The following is an 18219-nucleotide window of genomic DNA, read 5'->3' as shown; positions in this document are numbered from 1 at the left end:
ATGGAAGATAAACAGAGAAGAGTGAGCCAACCTGGAAACTGGCTCCTGGGGCAGCAGCGACCCGGGGAGCAGGTCACCTGACCAAACGGAAGCCTGAGTGACCTCCAGATGACGGGGCAGGGCGGGACCTATGGTGGGGCTGCCCCGGGGAGTGGACATGAAAGTCAAGGTTTGGGCCCAATGACTTCCCGAGATGTAGACAGAACAGGCTGGGCAGAGCCCCGGGGGAGCCTCTGTGAGGTGCCCGGCTCGGCCTTCCCCTCACTCTCGGTCCACTGGGTTCCAGCCTGCATTTTTCTGTCCCCGAGTGGAAGCTTCCACCCACCCCAGGGCCTCTGTGCCTGCTCCTCCTCTCGCGGGGGCTAGCGCTCTGCTCACCGGTATTCGCGTGGCCGAGCCTGTGTTGTCCTTCCTGTCTCAGTTCCACACATGTGTCCTCCGGGCTACATCCCTGTCAACACCCTGCTGCAACAGCCGCTGCGCCTACAAGGGCACTGAGCACAGTGGTTTTGATGGACGCTGTGTAGGCCACTGACCGTGTGCCGGGCGCGGGTGCTGGCGCTCTTCATCGTGATGTCCTGTAATCATCAAATGAGCTGGAAGACAGGGACTGTGAGGATCCCATCTGTATAGTTAAGGTTCAGTAACTTTTCTTCTCTCTGCTCCAGCCACGCTGGCCTTCTTGCTGCCTGAGGCATTCTTACCTCAGGGCCTTTGCACCGGCTCTTCTTTGTGCTGAGAACATTCTTACCCCAGACAGCGCGGGAGCTCCCACCTCCATCTCCCTCAGATCCCAACTCAAAAGCCCCCTCTCCGTGAGCCCTTTCCTGCCACTGTCAATAAATTGCAACATCCCCCATGACCCCTCTTTCCTGCTGTTTTTCTCTCTCATTATCTCATCACCTTTCTCCTGGCTAGGATTAGGATGTGTTTTGCTCACTGTTGTATCAGTGAGAGGAAACACATTGCCTACGTCAGGGAGCTCCCAAATGGCAGGGCTGGGATTTCAGCTGCTGTAACTGATTCCAAGACCCGCGTCCTCAATCCGCGCATGGTCCCCACAGACTTGGTCAAGAGCAGAATCCCCAGAGAGGGTAAAGAAACACACACCCGTCCGGCAGTCCATAGCGTGAACGGATTTCCTTGCCAGTTAGATGTCAGCTTACCATGATCCTCGCTTTAGCCGTGTTTTAATTGCCTGGTCATAACTCTCATGCCAAGAATAAGGCCTTTCCCTCCTTGTCATTTACGGGGAAACCATTGGGGACCCTCTGTAGTGCTGATGGATATCCGCAGGAAGTCAGTGCACTGGCATTCCAGGCAGACGCCCGAGGCACGGATGCTGCCTGTGGCCCTCACCCTGGGACAACTGCCTTCTCCCCTGTAGACTGAGGTAGGAAATCAGCCCCGCAGCTGGGCTGACCTACAGGAGTCTTTGTTGGAAGCTCGTGGTTGCCGTGAATTCCTGTCTACCATTGTCTGAAATCGTCTAATTGGAGCTTATAGAAAATGTTTAAAATTTAACCTCTTTAACACATAGTTTTATTAAGACAGATTTTATGTGGTTTTGAGTTCATTCTTAATTTTATGATAGATTCAGTGAAGAAGGGCAAACTCTGAAACATAGTACCCAAAATGCGTTCCAGATGGCTTTCCTGGAATTGAAAATAAAGCCAATGCAGCATACCAACAGCATGGGAAGCTTTCTGTTCTAGAAAGTACCATTTAAAAAAACCTTTACGATCAACTACTGTCTAAGTAAATCAACCTAAAAAATATATATGGGGGGCAGGGTGCCTGGGTGGCTCAGTTGGCTAAACATCCGACTCTTGGTTTCAGCTCGGGTCATGATCTCAGGGTCCCGGGATCAAGCCCCGCATCAGGCTCCCTGCTCTGTGAGGAGTCTGCTTCTCCCTCTCCCTCTCTGCCTCCCCCTTGCTTGTGCTCTCTCTCAAATAAATAAATAAATAAAATCTTTAAAAGAGTTGTTGTTTAAGAATATGTACCAAATTTGACTTTAGTGAATGAGGGTGTCAAGGTGAGGCCAGGCTGCTTTAAAAATAGACTTTTTGCTTCATTTGTTTAAATACTGGGTATCTTTAAATATATTACAATTACTTGTTGTTAAAACCACAAAGTTCCCATTTCCTAGTTGGTTTTCATTTCCATTATTCATTGCCAAGCAATCCAGATTTTTCCCTTTTCAGAGGCATTTGGACAGGGATGGGCTAGAATGACTGCTATTCCTGGTTGTTTTCTCTCGCAACTCTGGTTCAGTGGGGCGGACGTGGACATCCAGGATCCAGTCTTCATAGCAAAGCACTGTAAACTCACAGCTCATTGAAACTGAGCCCAGGGCACTAGCTGGGGGAGCTCAGTCAGTTAAGCATCCGACTCTTGGTTGTGGCACAGGTCCTGATGTCAGGGTCGTGGGATCAAGCCCCACATCGGGCCCTGCGCTCCGCTTGAATTTCCCTCTCCTTCCATCCCGCTCTCACTCGCTCTCTCTAGAATAAATAAATAAAATCTTTCAAAAAATTTAAAAAAGGAAGAATGTGAGGCCAGAAAGTTAAGTGTTGACTTTCCCATGTCATCCTCGAGTAAGAGGATGTAGTAAGAGTGAGAGGATAAAAAGAATTTCCTTTTTTCTTGCAGACTGCCTTTCTTTCTGTAGGGGATCCCCCAGGACGAACCCAGCCAGCCCTGGGGAGTGTGGGGTTCACACATGGGAGGCCAGTGCACCCCTCAGCTGCTGGCCTCCTGTTCGGCACCTGCGGCTTCTGACCAGAGGCCCTCTGGGCTCAGCAGCTGACCTGGGGGATATCACGGCTGCGCATTAGCGGGTCGGTGGGGCGCTCGTGTCCCTGCGATCCAGGGTCTACATTCCAGGTTCGTGCTCCTGTTTAAGGGCCTTACCAGTTCCCTGGGGCTGTGGGTGGAAAACTCAGAAACTAGAACAAAGCAACCATCAGAGGGTATTTACAGAAACCAGTACTTCCTGCCCTGGCACCATCAGATGGCTTAGCTTTCGGAAACATAAAGATACTAAGTGTCATTGTCAACATAGTTAATGTACAACCCTGTAAACTGAAGCCTTTAGGGTTCTCTGACTTACAGAATTTTCTTAATTTTAATCCAACTCCAGTGGCCTTTGTTCCCACTTTTCCTGGTCTGGAACCAACCCCCCCAGCCCCATGCTTTACTCAGGGGTGGGTCACGGACATTTCTGATTCTCCCTTGAGTGGTGTTTTGGACTTAGAAACACATGATGACGTCTGTTTCTAAAAAGTCCCATATTGCTTATGTCTGAATCAGCAGGAGACACACATTTCTTATTCAGTCCAGTCCTGTTTGCTCATTCCCCAGGTTTTCCGATTTCCCGGGATCCGGGAGCCCTGTAAGAAGCGTTTGTAAACGCCGGCTCAGCTTCTCCGTGTCAAAGGTGTCACCTGAAACTGCCAACCACCTCACCAGTCGTAGCCAGAAGGCCCGGCTTTCATTCTCACCATTAATAGCCCGAGATAAGGACGTGTGTTGACAGGAGACTTGCCAACACATTTCTGTGGGATGACACATCTCCATCACCAGCTCAGCTCGCTCCCCCGTGAACAGTAGCCAGAGACAAGCAGCCCGGCCCCTTCCTGAAGGAATCGACTTCTGGTTTCGTCGTCTGGACGACTTTTATTTACCTTACTCAGAACCCTGCAGAATTGAGTACCGGGTGTCACTGACCTGTGTCCTTATTTTGCACTGAGTCTGTCCTCAGGCGAAACGAGAAAGTGGGAGAACACCAGCGATGTTTGGTGATAAGCACTGATTCTGAGGTGGGTGAGCAGTGACGTTTGTTTATTGTCAGTCACCCAGTCACTGCTCATTGAAAATGTGTCTTCCCAGGGGGCGGAAACGGGCACCATCCTAAGAAAAAGGCTTTTGTCCTTCATTCTATCTTCATAGTGACCAGCACGGTATCCCGCAGAGTCAGTGCCTCATCGAAAGTGGCTTTTTAAAAAATTGTGGCTTCAGCCTACAAGTACGGTCAACGATTTGATTCACTTCTCCCACTTCCAAACATTAATGCCATTCGTTTCTGAACTTTGTCAGGACTTCTTTCTAAAAATATGACGATACTTTAAAAAACTATGAAATTTTATTGGTGAAAAAAATGATTTCAAATGAACGAATTTCCTATAAGCTCAGTAGATGAGCCAGACTTTCCGATCATTACCACTCAGTCTGAAATTAACCACTGCTCATGGACGATGCTTCAAACAAGTAATAGTTTTGCATTGTTGGTTGAGCCTAAATCTAATCTTGAACTCATTGGAAATATTTAAAATTCTATTTAAATTTAAATTTAAAATATTTAAAATTTTAAGGATCTATTTGGCTCTGCTCTGGAAAAAGCATTATAAATTGCCCTCCACCGACTGCTTACATTTTGTAGGCTTTTCTGGTTACCTCGGAGGCCCGGGCCAGTCCAGATGACGGCACGTCACCACGTGTGGGGGGTTCCCTGCCCCACCCACCCTCATCTGTACTCCCACTCTGTGCCTTTGTCTTCACATGTCCCAGACCTGACCCGCTCTCTGACTCCTGATCACGTAAATTAACTTACAATTTCAGTCATTCTGTCTGAAGATCATGACTCGTATTTTTCTATCCACTTGCATCTGTGGGGCACCAAAGATGACATTCGATGTTGACATCATGGTTCTAAAAGTGGGATGTTCTTGAAGGAGCCTCGTGAATGATTTTCCTGAGGTTTTGGACCTCAGGTACTTCTACTACTTAAATTTAAAAGTCAAAATTAAGACACTTGAAATTGGCCATGAGTTACCTAGACCCCTAGTTTTCCTGGGTATTCCCAGAGGTGTGGGAACAAAGCCACTCCATATTTGAAATTTCTGAGAGTTAATGGGGGAGAAGCCAGACCAGATGGTGTTTTAAAAAACATGAAATCTTAAGTCTACCGGCTGGGATTCAAGTACTGACGGTACCATTTATTAACTCCGTGACCTCAAACAAGCATTTAACTTCTCGGCCTCTCAGACTATTCATACGGAAAGTGAAATCGAGCCCTCCGGTAGTTCCTACTTCTAAGGTTCTTCTACAGATTAAGTGACATCATGCCTCTTAAGCCCAGCGGGTGGTGATCCCAGTCTGTGTTAGCCCTTATCTTGTACTCGGATGCAGTCTCCCACTTCTTCCCGGACCCGCAGGGAATTCAGGCGGGATCCCGGGGTTGTAGCCAGTCGTAGCCAGTCGTAGCCAGAAGGCCCGGCTTTCACACCAGCACCTTTAAATGTGCACTGCACCCTTCAGCCCCGCACCTGCGCCCTGGCCCTTCCCGGCCTCCACGCTGGGGTCTGGTCCAGGTCTGTGGCCCCCACGTACACACAGCGTCTCCCTCTGGAGTCGCCCTACGGAAAATAAACCAGGTTACGGAGCTTCTAGAAGCAGGACTAAGTGTCTCTTCATGGAAGTAAGTGCAGCATCTTGACACTCTTACCTGAAAAAAAAAGGAGAGATAGCTGCTTTCCTACAGAGGGAGAAACATTTTTGCCCAGTAAAGTGAACATTTTACGACTCACTGCTTCTTCCCACTTCTTCCCAAGTGTCCATAAATATGCTGAGGCCATTTATTTTGCCAGATGGTTTTGGAGGCATTGCTGAAATGAGAGAAGCCCTCATTTTATATTTCCCTCAAATTCTACCACAAACCACACTTCTTGGGAGAAAAAAAAAAAAGTCGCCATGTAAGCATGTTTACTTTGGATGGACTAGGAAGCGGGAGCTTGCCCATAAATGATGAGTCACCCCTGCAGGTCTATAAAAGTAAAGGTGCTTGTCTGGGAGAAGGCAGAAGCTCCGGCATGTCCATCACGATGCTCCCAGGCATCCTGGCTGCCTTCTTCTTCTTGAGCTGGACTCGGTGTTGGTCCCTGCCCCTTCCCAGAGATGGCGAGGACGATCTGTCTGAGGAGGACTTCCAGCTTGCCGAGGTAGGGTATCTTGCCAATCCCAAAGGGGTGCTGAATCTCACAAGTGCCCTTCTCTTTTAAAGGCAGGCCATTCTGGTCTCTTTTCCAGCACTACTTGAAATCCTACTACTACCCCCTGAATCCTGCTGGAATCCTGAAGAAGTCGGGCGCAGGCTCCGTGGTTGACAGGCTCCGAGAAATGCAGTCCTTCTTCGGCTTAGAGGTCACTGGCAAACTTGATGATAACACCCTGGACATCATGAAGAAACCAAGATGTGGGGTCCCCGATGTGGGCGAGTACAATGTTTTCCCCCGAACTCTCAAGTGGTCCAAGACGAATCTGACCTACAGGTGAGCCAGCGGCTATCTTTCTGTGATCTTTGTTAGTGTTTAAAATAGTATAAAATGCCCAATTTTCAGCACAAGCCATAGGTGACAGAACAAGTTTGGTTCCATTTTATTTTAGGTAGGCTTTACATACTTAATTAGAAGTTAAATAATTCCAGTAATAGTTTTAATATTGGTGAGAATATCTCATGACATCTATTATAGCTGCATTAACCCAGCATGATTTTTTGTTGGAAATCGCAAAGCATTTTTTTTTTTTAGGAAAGAAATCAAGTTATAAGTAAAAGTAGGTGTAATAAAATTTTCATATGTACTACATGAGGCATATTTATTAAGAGTGCTCAAAAATGGAGAGTCCTACTCTCTCTAGGAACTTGACAAAGCTGTTTCCTTTATTTAGATCATAGCAATACAACTCCAAACCTGTATCATAAAATATAACTTTCATTAAATATCTGAATACTTTAAGTGTAAAATTACAAGTGGTCAGATATTTGGAGATACTCAAATGTCTGAATTCATTTTGTTATCTTTGCATGGCATCATAATTAATAAGTTCTTTGAAATAATGGACCTCTGGTAGAACTTTTAGGGAACCCACTGCATTTTGAGTTGCAAAGCAGTATTCCAAGAAAATATATTCTCAAATAGCTTTCTCCTTCCAAAAATGTAATTGAAACTTTCTCTCTTGAATAGGATTGTGAATTATACCCCTGATCTGACTCATTCTGAGGTTGAAAAGGCCTTCAGAAAAGCCTTCAAAGTTTGGTCAGATGTGACCCCTCTGAATTTCACCAGACTTCATGATGGCACTGCTGATATCATGATCTCTTTTGGAACTAAAGGTAATGGTGCAGAAACATTTTTGAGACATTTTTACATTCTTCCCCCCAGTTGTCTCCATTTTTAAATTCCTCCTTTCAGTCATTCATTGTTTTTTGCAGAATTCAAGCATTTGTGCCAGGCACTGCTGGATATAATTAGATTCTTAACTCTTCCTTTTTGTGCGTAGAACATGGCGATTTCTACCCATTTGATGGACCTTCTGGTCTGCTGGCTCATGCTTTTCCTCCTGGGCCAAACTATGGAGGGGATGCCCATTTTGATGATGACGAAACTTGGACAAGTAGTTCCAAAGGTAATATTTCTTACAAAGGTATGATTCATGATTACTAGACTAGGTTAGACGGTGATCCCATTGATAAGAAGCGAGGAAGCATACTGTAAATTACGTTCCATAGTTGATTATAGTTTTCAAAAAAAGCACGAGTTTACCTTATGCTCATTAGTGTCTACACGGGACATTTCTACAAACCTATGCAAATCACTAAAAGTGAGCTGTTTAGTTTAGTGGCTTGAGGGATGCTAGCCAGCTGTGAATTAGGACCCAAATGTCTTTCTGTCAGCCAAGGTGTAGTTACTGTGGATTTCCTTTCGCTGTGCAGAGGAAGAAAAGTTCATTACAAATACATGCCTAAGAACTGTTAGGGCTGGAGAGGCAGGTCCCAGACGAACCGGATGTGAGTTGACAGAGTTTTCTTTTCCTTGACAGAACTATTAACAGCACAAGTGCAGCATGTTTTCTGTCCTCTGTTATGTGAATTCCTAGTTTCAGACACACATATGTCACTGATTTTACAAATACCTTTCCAACAAATCAAGATGATGTCTTGCTCCAAACAGCATGAAACAGACCAGATAAAAATTACATTTATGAGAGCAAAATGAAACTTAGTGTTGAATGAATTCGGTCAGTAGATGAATCTTTAAAGCTCAAAAGAATTGAGAATATTCATGTAAGGAGAAAGGCGAGATTGCTCCAACTCCCACGGACCTGCGGATCTCCGCCGACCCTTGCTTGTGATGGTTAGAGCTAGTCTTCAAAGGTAGCTCATTTTTGTTATTCGTTTAAATCAGAAGAATTGTTTTTCCAAAGAGTAAAACTGGGCCTTGGCTGACTAGTGCCTCAGCCTCAATGCCTCTATGTATCTTTGGAAAGAAAGGTGAGATTCATGCATTTGTGTTCTGAATATTACACAGGTAAGAAGGATCTTAACATCTAGTACTGTTCAGACAGAGCCACGGTAAACCCCAGCTTTAGGCTCCCGGATTTGAAACAGCTAGTGGAAACGAATGAAAATATTCACAAACAAACCATGATTGATTTCTCAGCTAAAGGCCAAGAACGGGACCCATCATGAGTCATTTCAGTGAAGAATTGCTTTATACTCAGATGATGTGCACTTTGATTGCCCTTATGGGCTGCAGGGTTACTGTGCTGCTCATACATTTCCTTCAGGGGCAGTCTCTGACAGCAAATGGTATTTAAGGTCAAATTGAAACCAGTGACTCCAGCTTCACATATTTTTTTTCCCAACTTTTCATCTTTTTTTTTTTCAATTTAAAATATCTGTAGTAGGAGGCTCAGACATTGGTAGAAAGAATGACTAGAGGAAATAATGTAGATACAGTGCCACAGGAGTCTTCTAAAGTTGAGGAAAGTTGGCCAGTCATTTCCAGAGTTTCTATTTCTTTAAACTTTAGAGTCTAGAGATACTCTGGAAAGGATCATTTGGTTAGGATTTGTCCCCCAGGAGATTCCAGAGACCCTATTTAGTGCATGCTCCAACTTGGTCATCATCTATTTGCATGATGCCTCTGGTTCAGACAATGTTCTAGAAACACCCTGACAGGTAGCACCCTATGTGACTTCCCATGACTCCTCCCTCGAGGCCTCCATTGTCCGCTTTCCTCACCTGACCTGAGAAAACAAAGAGCACCTGGGATTCCTACTGTCCTCCCAGTAAACCCTCACTGATTGCTAACTGTTTGACAGCACTCTGTTGATATTCTAATGACGTAGGCAGCTATAATCAAAGAGAACATTAAATGATTTATAAGGATTAAATCAATATTTTGACTCTTCCTTCAAGCAACCAAATATTGAATCTTAATTTTTTTTTTAAAAAAGAGTGAAACAGTCAAGAAAGAGAAAGAGGTGAGGAAAGTAGCATTCCCTCCGTTAACGATCACTGCCTTGCTTTCTCATCGTCGCTTTGTTTATAGGCTACAACTTGTTCCTTGTTGCTGCCCACGAGTTTGGCCACTCCTTGGGCCTCGACCACTCCAAGGACCCGGGAGCACTCATGTTTCCCATCTACACCTACACGGGCAAGAACCACTTTATGCTTCCTGATGACGATGTACAAGGCATCCAGTCTCTCTACGGTAACTCTTAATTTATCAGTCTAGAAACAGAATAGACTTGAAGATCGTCAGTGAGGTTATCGTTACCAATATTGCCGGCCTGGTTCTGTTACTAAAACCTGGGAAGACATACCCATTTTCCCTTTCTGAATCAGAGCATCTGCTCAAGTAGAAAATATCCTGTCCTCCAAAGCTTTTGCAGATTCCTATTTGTATTTTATTACCACAAGGGGTATCTTTGATTCCCAGAGAACACCTCTGACGTAAGGAAGGAAACTATTCCCCATTTAACCAATGAAGAAACTACACCCTGTAGCGCTTAGAGAGTATGTCGCTGGTACCGAGGCTGAGGGTGAAGGTGTGGCCTTAACCAGCTTTTATAAATTCTGAGTATTTCTTCCGCCACATCAGTTTGCCACAGAAGAATCCATTCAAGTGGCCTATGGTAACTTTTAATCAACATCTACTATTGTAGATGACCATTGTTAAGAATCTCTTCTTTTTTTCTTCCAAATTTTCAGTAATAGTTACAGAATAATTAAACCTCACCCAATCTAGCAAAATTGCCCCCTATTAACAGAGTTAAAGTCATCAGTGTAAACTCTTCCAGAGCTGCAAGCTCAGAAGCCTTGCTCATGGCACGCGGCCGATCATTCTCCCTCTGGACTGAAATGGACTCCAGCAGCTAGTGTGGGTGTGGGCAAGCGCCTTGTGTTTCTTGTTATCTCTACAATATTATGACCAGGCAGTTGATGATAGAACTAACGGGAACCAGGTGGAGAAGCAGCAGTGCAGGACTGGTACTGGGCATGGGCTAACTCGTGGCACATCAGGGCTGCCGAAGGCCTGGCTTCTCACTCACAGCCGTGGCACAGGGGTAAAACTGCATCCGACGTTGCCAGCTGGTACAAGAGGCAAGAGATAGAGCAGAGGGGAGGACTCCCGCAGGGACGGTGTGCCCCCAGAAACGGCTCAAAGAGAAAGGTGCGTCTGCAGAGCATCCTGCCCCGTAGCTTGTGCCAGGCATGGGGAAGTTTTCCCTGGAGTCTCACTCCCATCCCCTCCCACCCATTTCTATCTCCAACCTCAAGAAACCCAAATCTGCTTGAGAAGAATTTCAAAGGGTCTTGAGGATGGAAGTGGGAGGAGCCAGCCCACCTGCAAGAGCTTGGTAACCCGCAGGAAAGGAGGAAGGTCGCAGGGGTTTGGATCTGGTGTGGAAGCTGGGGACGTCCTGCCCCCGCCCCAGAGGACCCTGTGACCCTCCACTAGCCGGGGCGGGCCTCGGGAAGGCCGGCCTCACCACCTTCTTCCCTTCGTTTCATGCCTGCAGGCCCAGGAGACGAAGACCCCAACCCGAAACATCCCAAGACACCAGACAAATGTGATCCCGCCTTATCCCTGGACGCCATCACCAGCCTCCGAGGAGAAACGATGATCTTTAAAGACAGGTGCTCTTGATACGCTCTTACCCAGTCTGCGTGGCCCGGACACGTGTGAGACATTTGTGAGGCCGTGTCTGCAAATTGCCTAACATCCAGTCGCATTTCCAAAGGCGATGTTAACAGTGAAAATAATAGATTTGGGGGTAGTTTGTTTGTTTGTTTGTTTTCTTTTTACATGTTTCGGATGAAATAAGTGACTAAGGGATGAACACTTTACTTTTACCTTTTCCGTGGCTCATCTGGGCGTGACGCAGCTTCTCTTTATAAAGAAAACCGCGTCAGTACAGGAACCCAGTTTACCTATTTGAAAACCCAAGTGTTGGAGTCAGTTTCCGCATCAGTAAACTGTCAGAGCATCCACACGAATTCCTTTGGGTCCGGAAAGTTTGTGCTGGTGACATAGGTGGCGATTTAAGAGCGTGTTTACAGCCTAAACTTGGGGGTACCGAGACACGAGAGATGAACTTCGCGCTTCTACCGTGGTCTAGTAGGCTTGTTTGTTCCTGTGTTCATGTATTCATTCATCAAACTCCGGATTTTCACTTTGGCATTAGATTCTTCTGGCGCCTGCACCCTCAGCAGGTGGACGCCGAACTGTTCTTGACGAAATCCTTCTGGCCGGAACTTCCCAACCGGATCGACGCTGCCTACGAGCACCCCTCCCGGGACCTCATCTTCATCTTCAGAGGTGAGCCGTTTCCCGGAGGCCTCCCACACGCCCCGGGCAGGCGGGGATGAACCCGATGCTGCCGGAATCTTAGCACGATGACCAGTCCCGAAATAAAAAAATACTTGAAATATTTAAAAATTTAAAAAATTCTTTAAAAGTATTTTTAAAGGTATTAAAAAGTGCTTAAATTAAGAGCCAAGTATAACAAAATATTAAACAGAGCATACTTGGAAACTTTCTACCAAATGTCCCCAAGTTTGACTGGTAAAAAGTCACCATTATTTCTTATCATTATAAGTTCACTGTTTTATAACAGTCATGTCAGTTTTTTCTTACTTCCTCTCAAAAATTATTTGCTGAGCAAATGTTATGACCATGTACCTCTTGAAACACTGAAAAAATATGATCGATAATTCCCCCTTCTGAAAAGTCAGTTTATTTCATTTTCTCACTTTTTTTGGTAACCCTTCACCATGTGTCAAAGGGATTTTTGAATATTTATATTCATGGTATATATACATTTTCATACTTTACTTGTTCTCTCGACATCAAATCAGGGACAGTTTTCCAAACTGCTGCTCTGTCTTCCTGATCATCATTCATAACGGCTAATAGCACTCTACTGACATCATAATTAATGCTACAATAAAATCACGTTATCAGGCATGAAATCTGACTTTTCAGTCTAGTTCGCTGTTCCCACTCTCCTGCTTATTCATGAAGAAATTTTAATACACTTTTCACCCACCTCCAGATTAGCAGTCGGACGTAAGATGTTGCCAAATTGATTAAGATATTTGGTGGTAATTGTACTCATATTTAGGAAATTAGCATCTTAAATCCTATTTTTTGTTTGAAGAATGCTCTATTTCTGTGTTTCACAAACACAGAACCTAATCGATTTCTAAATGTATAAAATGAGTCTTTCTTTGTTAAAGTAAATATCTACATAACGTGAATCCTACTGAAGTCCCCTGGGTAATAAATCTATTCTTTCACTTACTCTAGGCAGAAAATTTTGGGCTCTTAATGGTTATGACATTCTGGAAGGTTACCCCCAAAAAATATCTGAACTGGGATTTCCAAAAGAGGTTAAGAAGATAAGCGCAGCCGTCCACTTTGAAGACACAGGGAAGACGCTCTTCTTCTCGGGAAACCAGGTCTGGAGGTGAGCCGCCATGTTCACGGACCCATCGCACTGTGTCGCAGGGGCTGAGTGAGTCCCGCACCGCTCTCGCTGGTGTAAGTCATTCTCTCACGCTCATCCAGCGCAGAGGTGGGCCAGGAAGCTGCCGGCCCGTGGTTTTTAAAGTCAGCCCCTTTTAGAAGGATGGGCGGAGTTGGAATATTCCAAGCGTATGTCCACAGGAAGGCAGCTCTGACACTGGCAGCATTTAAGAGGTTAGAGCCATGTATGCATTTGGGGATGAGAGTATCTCATAGGAATCCCATACTTGAAAGGTCTAAATTAGTAGCTTTATGTGTACACACATGCACACACACGCACATTCCTGTATGTCTTCTTTGTTGTCTGGGTTCCTTAGTCTGACAATGACATTCACGACTGTCTAAGTACTACAGTCAGGTTCTCCCCGGTCCTGCTGTTCCAGTCCCTATGCCCTAGGTGAGATTCATGGTGCGGTGAGGGTGTGTGACTTACCATGTCACAAGAACACTGTGCTTTTATCCCCCTGTTTGGCTGGAACATCTTTCCCTGCATCTCTCTCTCTTGAAATTCTATCCTCTGGTCAAAGTTAACTGGAAATACCATTTAAGCTCAAAGTCTCTTGGATCATCCCATCCACAGGCCACGTCCCTTCTCATGTCCTCCTATGGCCCTTGGTGTCTCCTTGTCTTGACGCTTGGCTTCCACTGCTTAGTGTTGCTGTGTAGACGTGCCCCGCCTCCCTTCCTGGCTCAGTGCATCTTGTCTTTCACCTACTGGAACATAGCACAAGGACGAGAAGCTCTCATCAGTAACAGAAACGGCAGTACCTAACAGGATTCCAGGCTGATTTCAGGATGTGTGTGGTTGGCTCGGGTGTGCCTGTGTACAGGGCAGGTGGACTATGGAACTGTAGCAATGGGAGGGGCGAGCCGTGCTCCCCTTCATCGCTTCAGATCCACCAGATGCCCCTATAACTTTTCAGTCCAGAAGTTATATGTCAAATATTCCTGCCTCCATTACCACACCTAGTGAGTTGTCTAGGAGATCAGTATATAGTTGTTCAATGCACTAACATGCATTTATTTTGGTCTAAGAACACTTTCCTAATAACACACGTTCATAACCGGTAAGCCGTCTGTGAAATGGAAGTGAGCCTGTGACGATCTTTAGAAAGATGGCCCGAGACAAGGCCACAAATGCTCAGCAAGCATCTGCCTTGCACTCAGCATCCTAACTCTGAGTTTGAAAAATCTACTGGATGTTCTAAACGGACTTAAAATTTTGTAACTCTTGTCAGTTTTGAAAGGTGTCATGATAATCCACTGTCTCATTTCTAAGACAATTAATTCCTAAGAAATACAACCCACTTAAGAGTTTCTATTTCTTACTGCGTAGCTACGATAACACTAACCAGGTCATGGATAGAGACTACCCCAGGCTGATAGAAGACGACTTCCCAGGGATTGGTGATAAAGTGGATGCCGTCTACGAGAAAAACGGTAACGAGTTCCATCACGTTGACCTCAACGAGGGGCTCTGTAGCCCCTCAAAGTCATTTCCCTTAGAGAGCAGTTTTACACAGGACTTACATGTGCTAAGAGACCTATGGCAGTTAAGGAGTAGTTACATAGGAAACAAAACATACCACACTTAGAATAAACGAAAACGTTCCTTAAATGGTTGCTAATTCCACAAATATAAGATGCCAAACTTTAAACACGATCTTATCTTTTTAAGATTTTATTTATTTATTGGAGAGAGTGACAGGGAGAGAAAGTGGCAAGGGCAGAGGGAGAGAGAGAACCTAGCACGGAGCCATACGTGGGGCTCGATCTCATGACCCTGAGATCACGACTAGAGCCAACATCAAGTGTCGGACACTTCACCGACTGAGCCACCCAGGTGTCCCAACATTATCTTAAATTGTGCTTAATGATGCCAAGAGACATAAACTATTGCCATAATTTAAAGCAGGGGCAGAGTGGGGAGTCATTTACATGGAAAGGCCAGTGACTATCGTAACTACATAGTTATTTTTGCTTTAATTATGCAAAGGGGCATTTTCCCAAACTTAAATAAGTAGTATCAATATGTCAAGCATCAAAACTGGAACTCACGGCAAGGGGACTGCTATTTCAGGGCACCTGGGTGGCTCAGTCAGTTGAACGTCTGCTTTTGGCTTAGGTCATGATCCCGGAGTCCTGGGATCGAGTCCCCCATCGATCTTGCTTTGCAGGAAGCCCTCCCTCTTTTCACACTCTCTCTCTCTCTCAAATAAATAAATAAAATCTTAAAAAGTTTTATTTAAAAAAATGAGCAGTAGTTCAAGGCGACAGTTTAGGAGACCTGAGAAACTTGTATACTTTTTCCCTCCCGTAACTATAAGCAATCTATGAGGGCACTGGTAGGGTTCTAATCACAGATGCTGGCGTGTTAGAAAGCAATGGGGTCTAACAGGTCGGACTTTTAGTGTGAGCTGGCATAAACTCTTCCTGTTTTCAGACTCTGCAATTTTCTTTTTGGTCTTTTCCTCCAGGTTATATCTATTTCTTCAACGGGCCCATACAGTTTGAGTATAGCATCTGGAGCAAGCGTGTTGTGCGCGTCATGCCAGCAAATTCCCTGTTGTGGTGTTAAGTGTCTTCTAAATATTGTTATTTAAATCCTGGCGAGCATTGGACAGAGCACTTCCAGCGATCCGGGTGTGGGGGAGGGGAGGTCGGGAGAGCTTAGTTCTGGGAACAAGCTTCGGAAACTTATCTCGGAATAGAGGGCATCTGTACAGTGAGCCGTGGCTGGAACCACGGTGCATTTGAAGGAACGGAATCCAGCGGCCGCGAGGATCACCTGATTCTCGCGCGCTGCACGGAGCCATGGCCCACGCTGTTTCCCACCACAGACAGGGGACGTGCGGTGTGTCAAAGGGAGCACAATGTTGAAATGTATTTATAAGGACACTTTGCGCAGGCATACATGCAAGTCACAGTTATGTAATTAATGAATCATCTTTATTAAAAAGTATAATAGTGTGTGAATGGGGTCTGCGGGGAGCATATGATACCAGGAACAGACAGAAACCAAAGGGAAGTATCTGTAATAAAGACATTGTGGACAGCTTCCCAAAGCAGTGATTTGGGTTTTGCACTGAGAATATTTGAATGTACGTGTCCCCGTTCCTACAGACACTAGGATCAGTCACCCCAGATGAGAGACAGGGCCCGAGGCTGAGGACAGTAGATGTGGTCTGTGGGCTCGGTTTAATTCTCGTTGTTGACCGTGATCCCAGGCCTACCCACAAAGAAGATAAAGACAGCCCATCTCTCTTTGTATTCAAACATTCCAGGTCTCCCCCCAAATACCAAAGGATTAAAATGGCTATCACAATGATCTAAGGCGTCATTCTCCCATAAATCAACAGATTCTTTAAGATGAAAGGTAGCGCCTAGGTAATTGCTCTAATTGTCCCCTTCACCGTGGATGGACAGCCTCTTTTCTGAAAATAGAAAGTGTATCTTGTAAATTGGAAGCATGCAAAAACATACTTCCAAAATAAGGAAACATCCAAAATAAAGAGAACCTCCGACTGGACGGCAGTCCTCCTGCGGATGTGGAAATGAGCTTCTCCCTCTCTGTGCTGTCGTCTCCCCCTCCGGCACAGCTTACTCACCCCTCGTGGGGTGCTCGCTGAATGGGGGAACCGCCACAAGCGATCTCGGACGTGCTGGGACCTCTTGTTCACAGAAGTTCAGGCAAAGAAAAGAAAGTGTATGATATTTGCAAGATGTGTCAGGAAGCATTTATACTGTTTATAATAAAAAAGGTATTTTCCACGGACATTATTATATAGTGTATTTTGTCTCTTGGTGTAATTTTAGGCTTTCCTTACACAAAGAGGATCCATTTAAAGTATTCCTTTTTTCCTGCTCGGACTTCTCGGTGAATGTAACTCATTGTTTCCTTTTGTGCTGGTGAGCCCTTTCCCCAGGAGGAGCACACGGGTCCTCAGACTGCCCTGTGGGAGCACCCTTTGGAAATGAAGTGGGAGGAGTACTAGATCGGGAGCAAGGAAGATTGTGTTCTAATGCATACCTTGAAGCTCCTGGGGCCTGACTCTCTTGAGGCTTAGAATGAGACTATTCCAAGTTGGTGAAGTCAGGAAATACGGGGCGGCAGGCAGCTCTCCTGAGGACGGCAAACCCTCTCTGGGAACTTCAGGGTCCACGGAGCTTAAGACTAGGTCCCTTCTGTTTCCCTAAACACTGTCTTGTCCCAACATGGAGCAAATGTCTGTTAAAGGTCAGGCAGCTAAGATGTTGGGATGAACTAGAAAAACTTGCTCTCTACCCCACAGATCTCGTATGGTACAGCAGAGATTAAAAGTTAGTAAGTGGTTTTGAGGGGAGGGTGACTAGTCACTGCAGGTGCGAGGAGGGCTGCTGACTGCTCCCAGCACAGCCCTGAGTCGGTCTCCGCACTGTTGGTCCTCCTGGACTGTCCTAGGGTTCTTCCAAGGCTGGCTGTTGGACTAGAAATGCCTGTCCGTCCGTCCATCCGTCCACGCGGTAAATCGTAACTGGGCACCTGCGCTGTGCCAGGACCGTAAGGAGATGCTGTGGACACAGTGAAGCGGAAACCTCACTACTTTCCTGGAGCCCAGAGTCTGGCTGGGGAGCTGGGCATTGATCAAGTAAGTATGAAATACGACTACGACAAATGCCGTCGAGAGAACGGGGTACCCCGAGACCCTCCAGTAAGAGGGGTTTTAGCTTCCATGTGCAGGGGCGAGCGGCCCCGTTGGGTGAAAGTCCTCGGGCGGAAGAGACACGCGGCGACTGTGGAACACGCATGCAGCGGGGCAGGAAGGGTCGGGACGGGTCCCCACCCCGCGCCCCGCCGACGGAGGACTTGCGGGAGCCGGGGAGAGGCGGGGAGAGGGGGGCGGGAGAGGGATGCGGACTCCCGCCGCGCGCAGACGGGCGAGCCGCCCCGCGAGCCCCCACACCCCGCTGCCCCTGCTGTCCTTCCCGGAGCTGCGCACGCACCGGCGCTTTCCCTGTGACACGCCAACGGGCCAACAACACGCTGATGGACGGGGAGAGCCGGCCTGCGGCGAGGTCCCCCGAAGGACTGGCCGGCGACGGGCCGCGTCTTGGGAACCGGGCCGGGCCGGGAGCAGACACTTTTCCGAGCCCGTGGGTGCGTGATCCACATTGCTCCGGGACGCGTGGGCGCCTGTCCCCGCCGGAGCGCCGTGGCCCCCCTCGGCTCACAGGCGTCCCGGCGGCTTCCCAGGACGAGCCTTCGCCCCCGCAGCCCGGCGTCCGGAGACGCGCACTCGCCCCCTCCCCGCATTAGCTGCGGCGGGCTGGGCCCGACGGACACGCAAACGCAACCGAGCTC

General features: G+C 46.7%; 1 protein-coding gene across 1 annotated transcript; it reads left to right on the top strand.

Moving 5' to 3' along the window:
- Positions 1-5789: 5789 nt before the first annotated feature.
- MMP13 (matrix metallopeptidase 13) lies at positions 5790-16441 on the top strand. The gene is made up of 10 exons (XM_032844088.1): positions 5790-6002; positions 6091-6332; positions 7026-7174; positions 7342-7467; positions 9396-9557; positions 10870-10987; positions 11536-11669; positions 12660-12819; positions 14215-14318; positions 15356-16441. The coding sequence occupies exons 1-10, from the start codon at positions 5874-5876 to the stop codon at positions 15454-15456; spliced, it is 1425 nt and encodes a 474-aa protein (XP_032699979.1). The 5' UTR covers positions 5790-5873; the 3' UTR covers positions 15457-16441.
- The last annotated feature ends 1778 nt before the right edge of the window (positions 16442-18219 follow it).

Source organism: Lontra canadensis, unplaced genomic scaffold (genome assembly GCF_010015895.1).
Source record: "Lontra canadensis isolate GAN:19392208 unplaced genomic scaffold, GSC_riverotter_1.0 scaffold147, whole genome shotgun sequence".
Taxonomy (NCBI): Eukaryota; Metazoa; Chordata; class Mammalia; order Carnivora; family Mustelidae; genus Lontra; species Lontra canadensis.
This window is presented reverse-complemented; position numbering and strand designations above follow the sequence as displayed.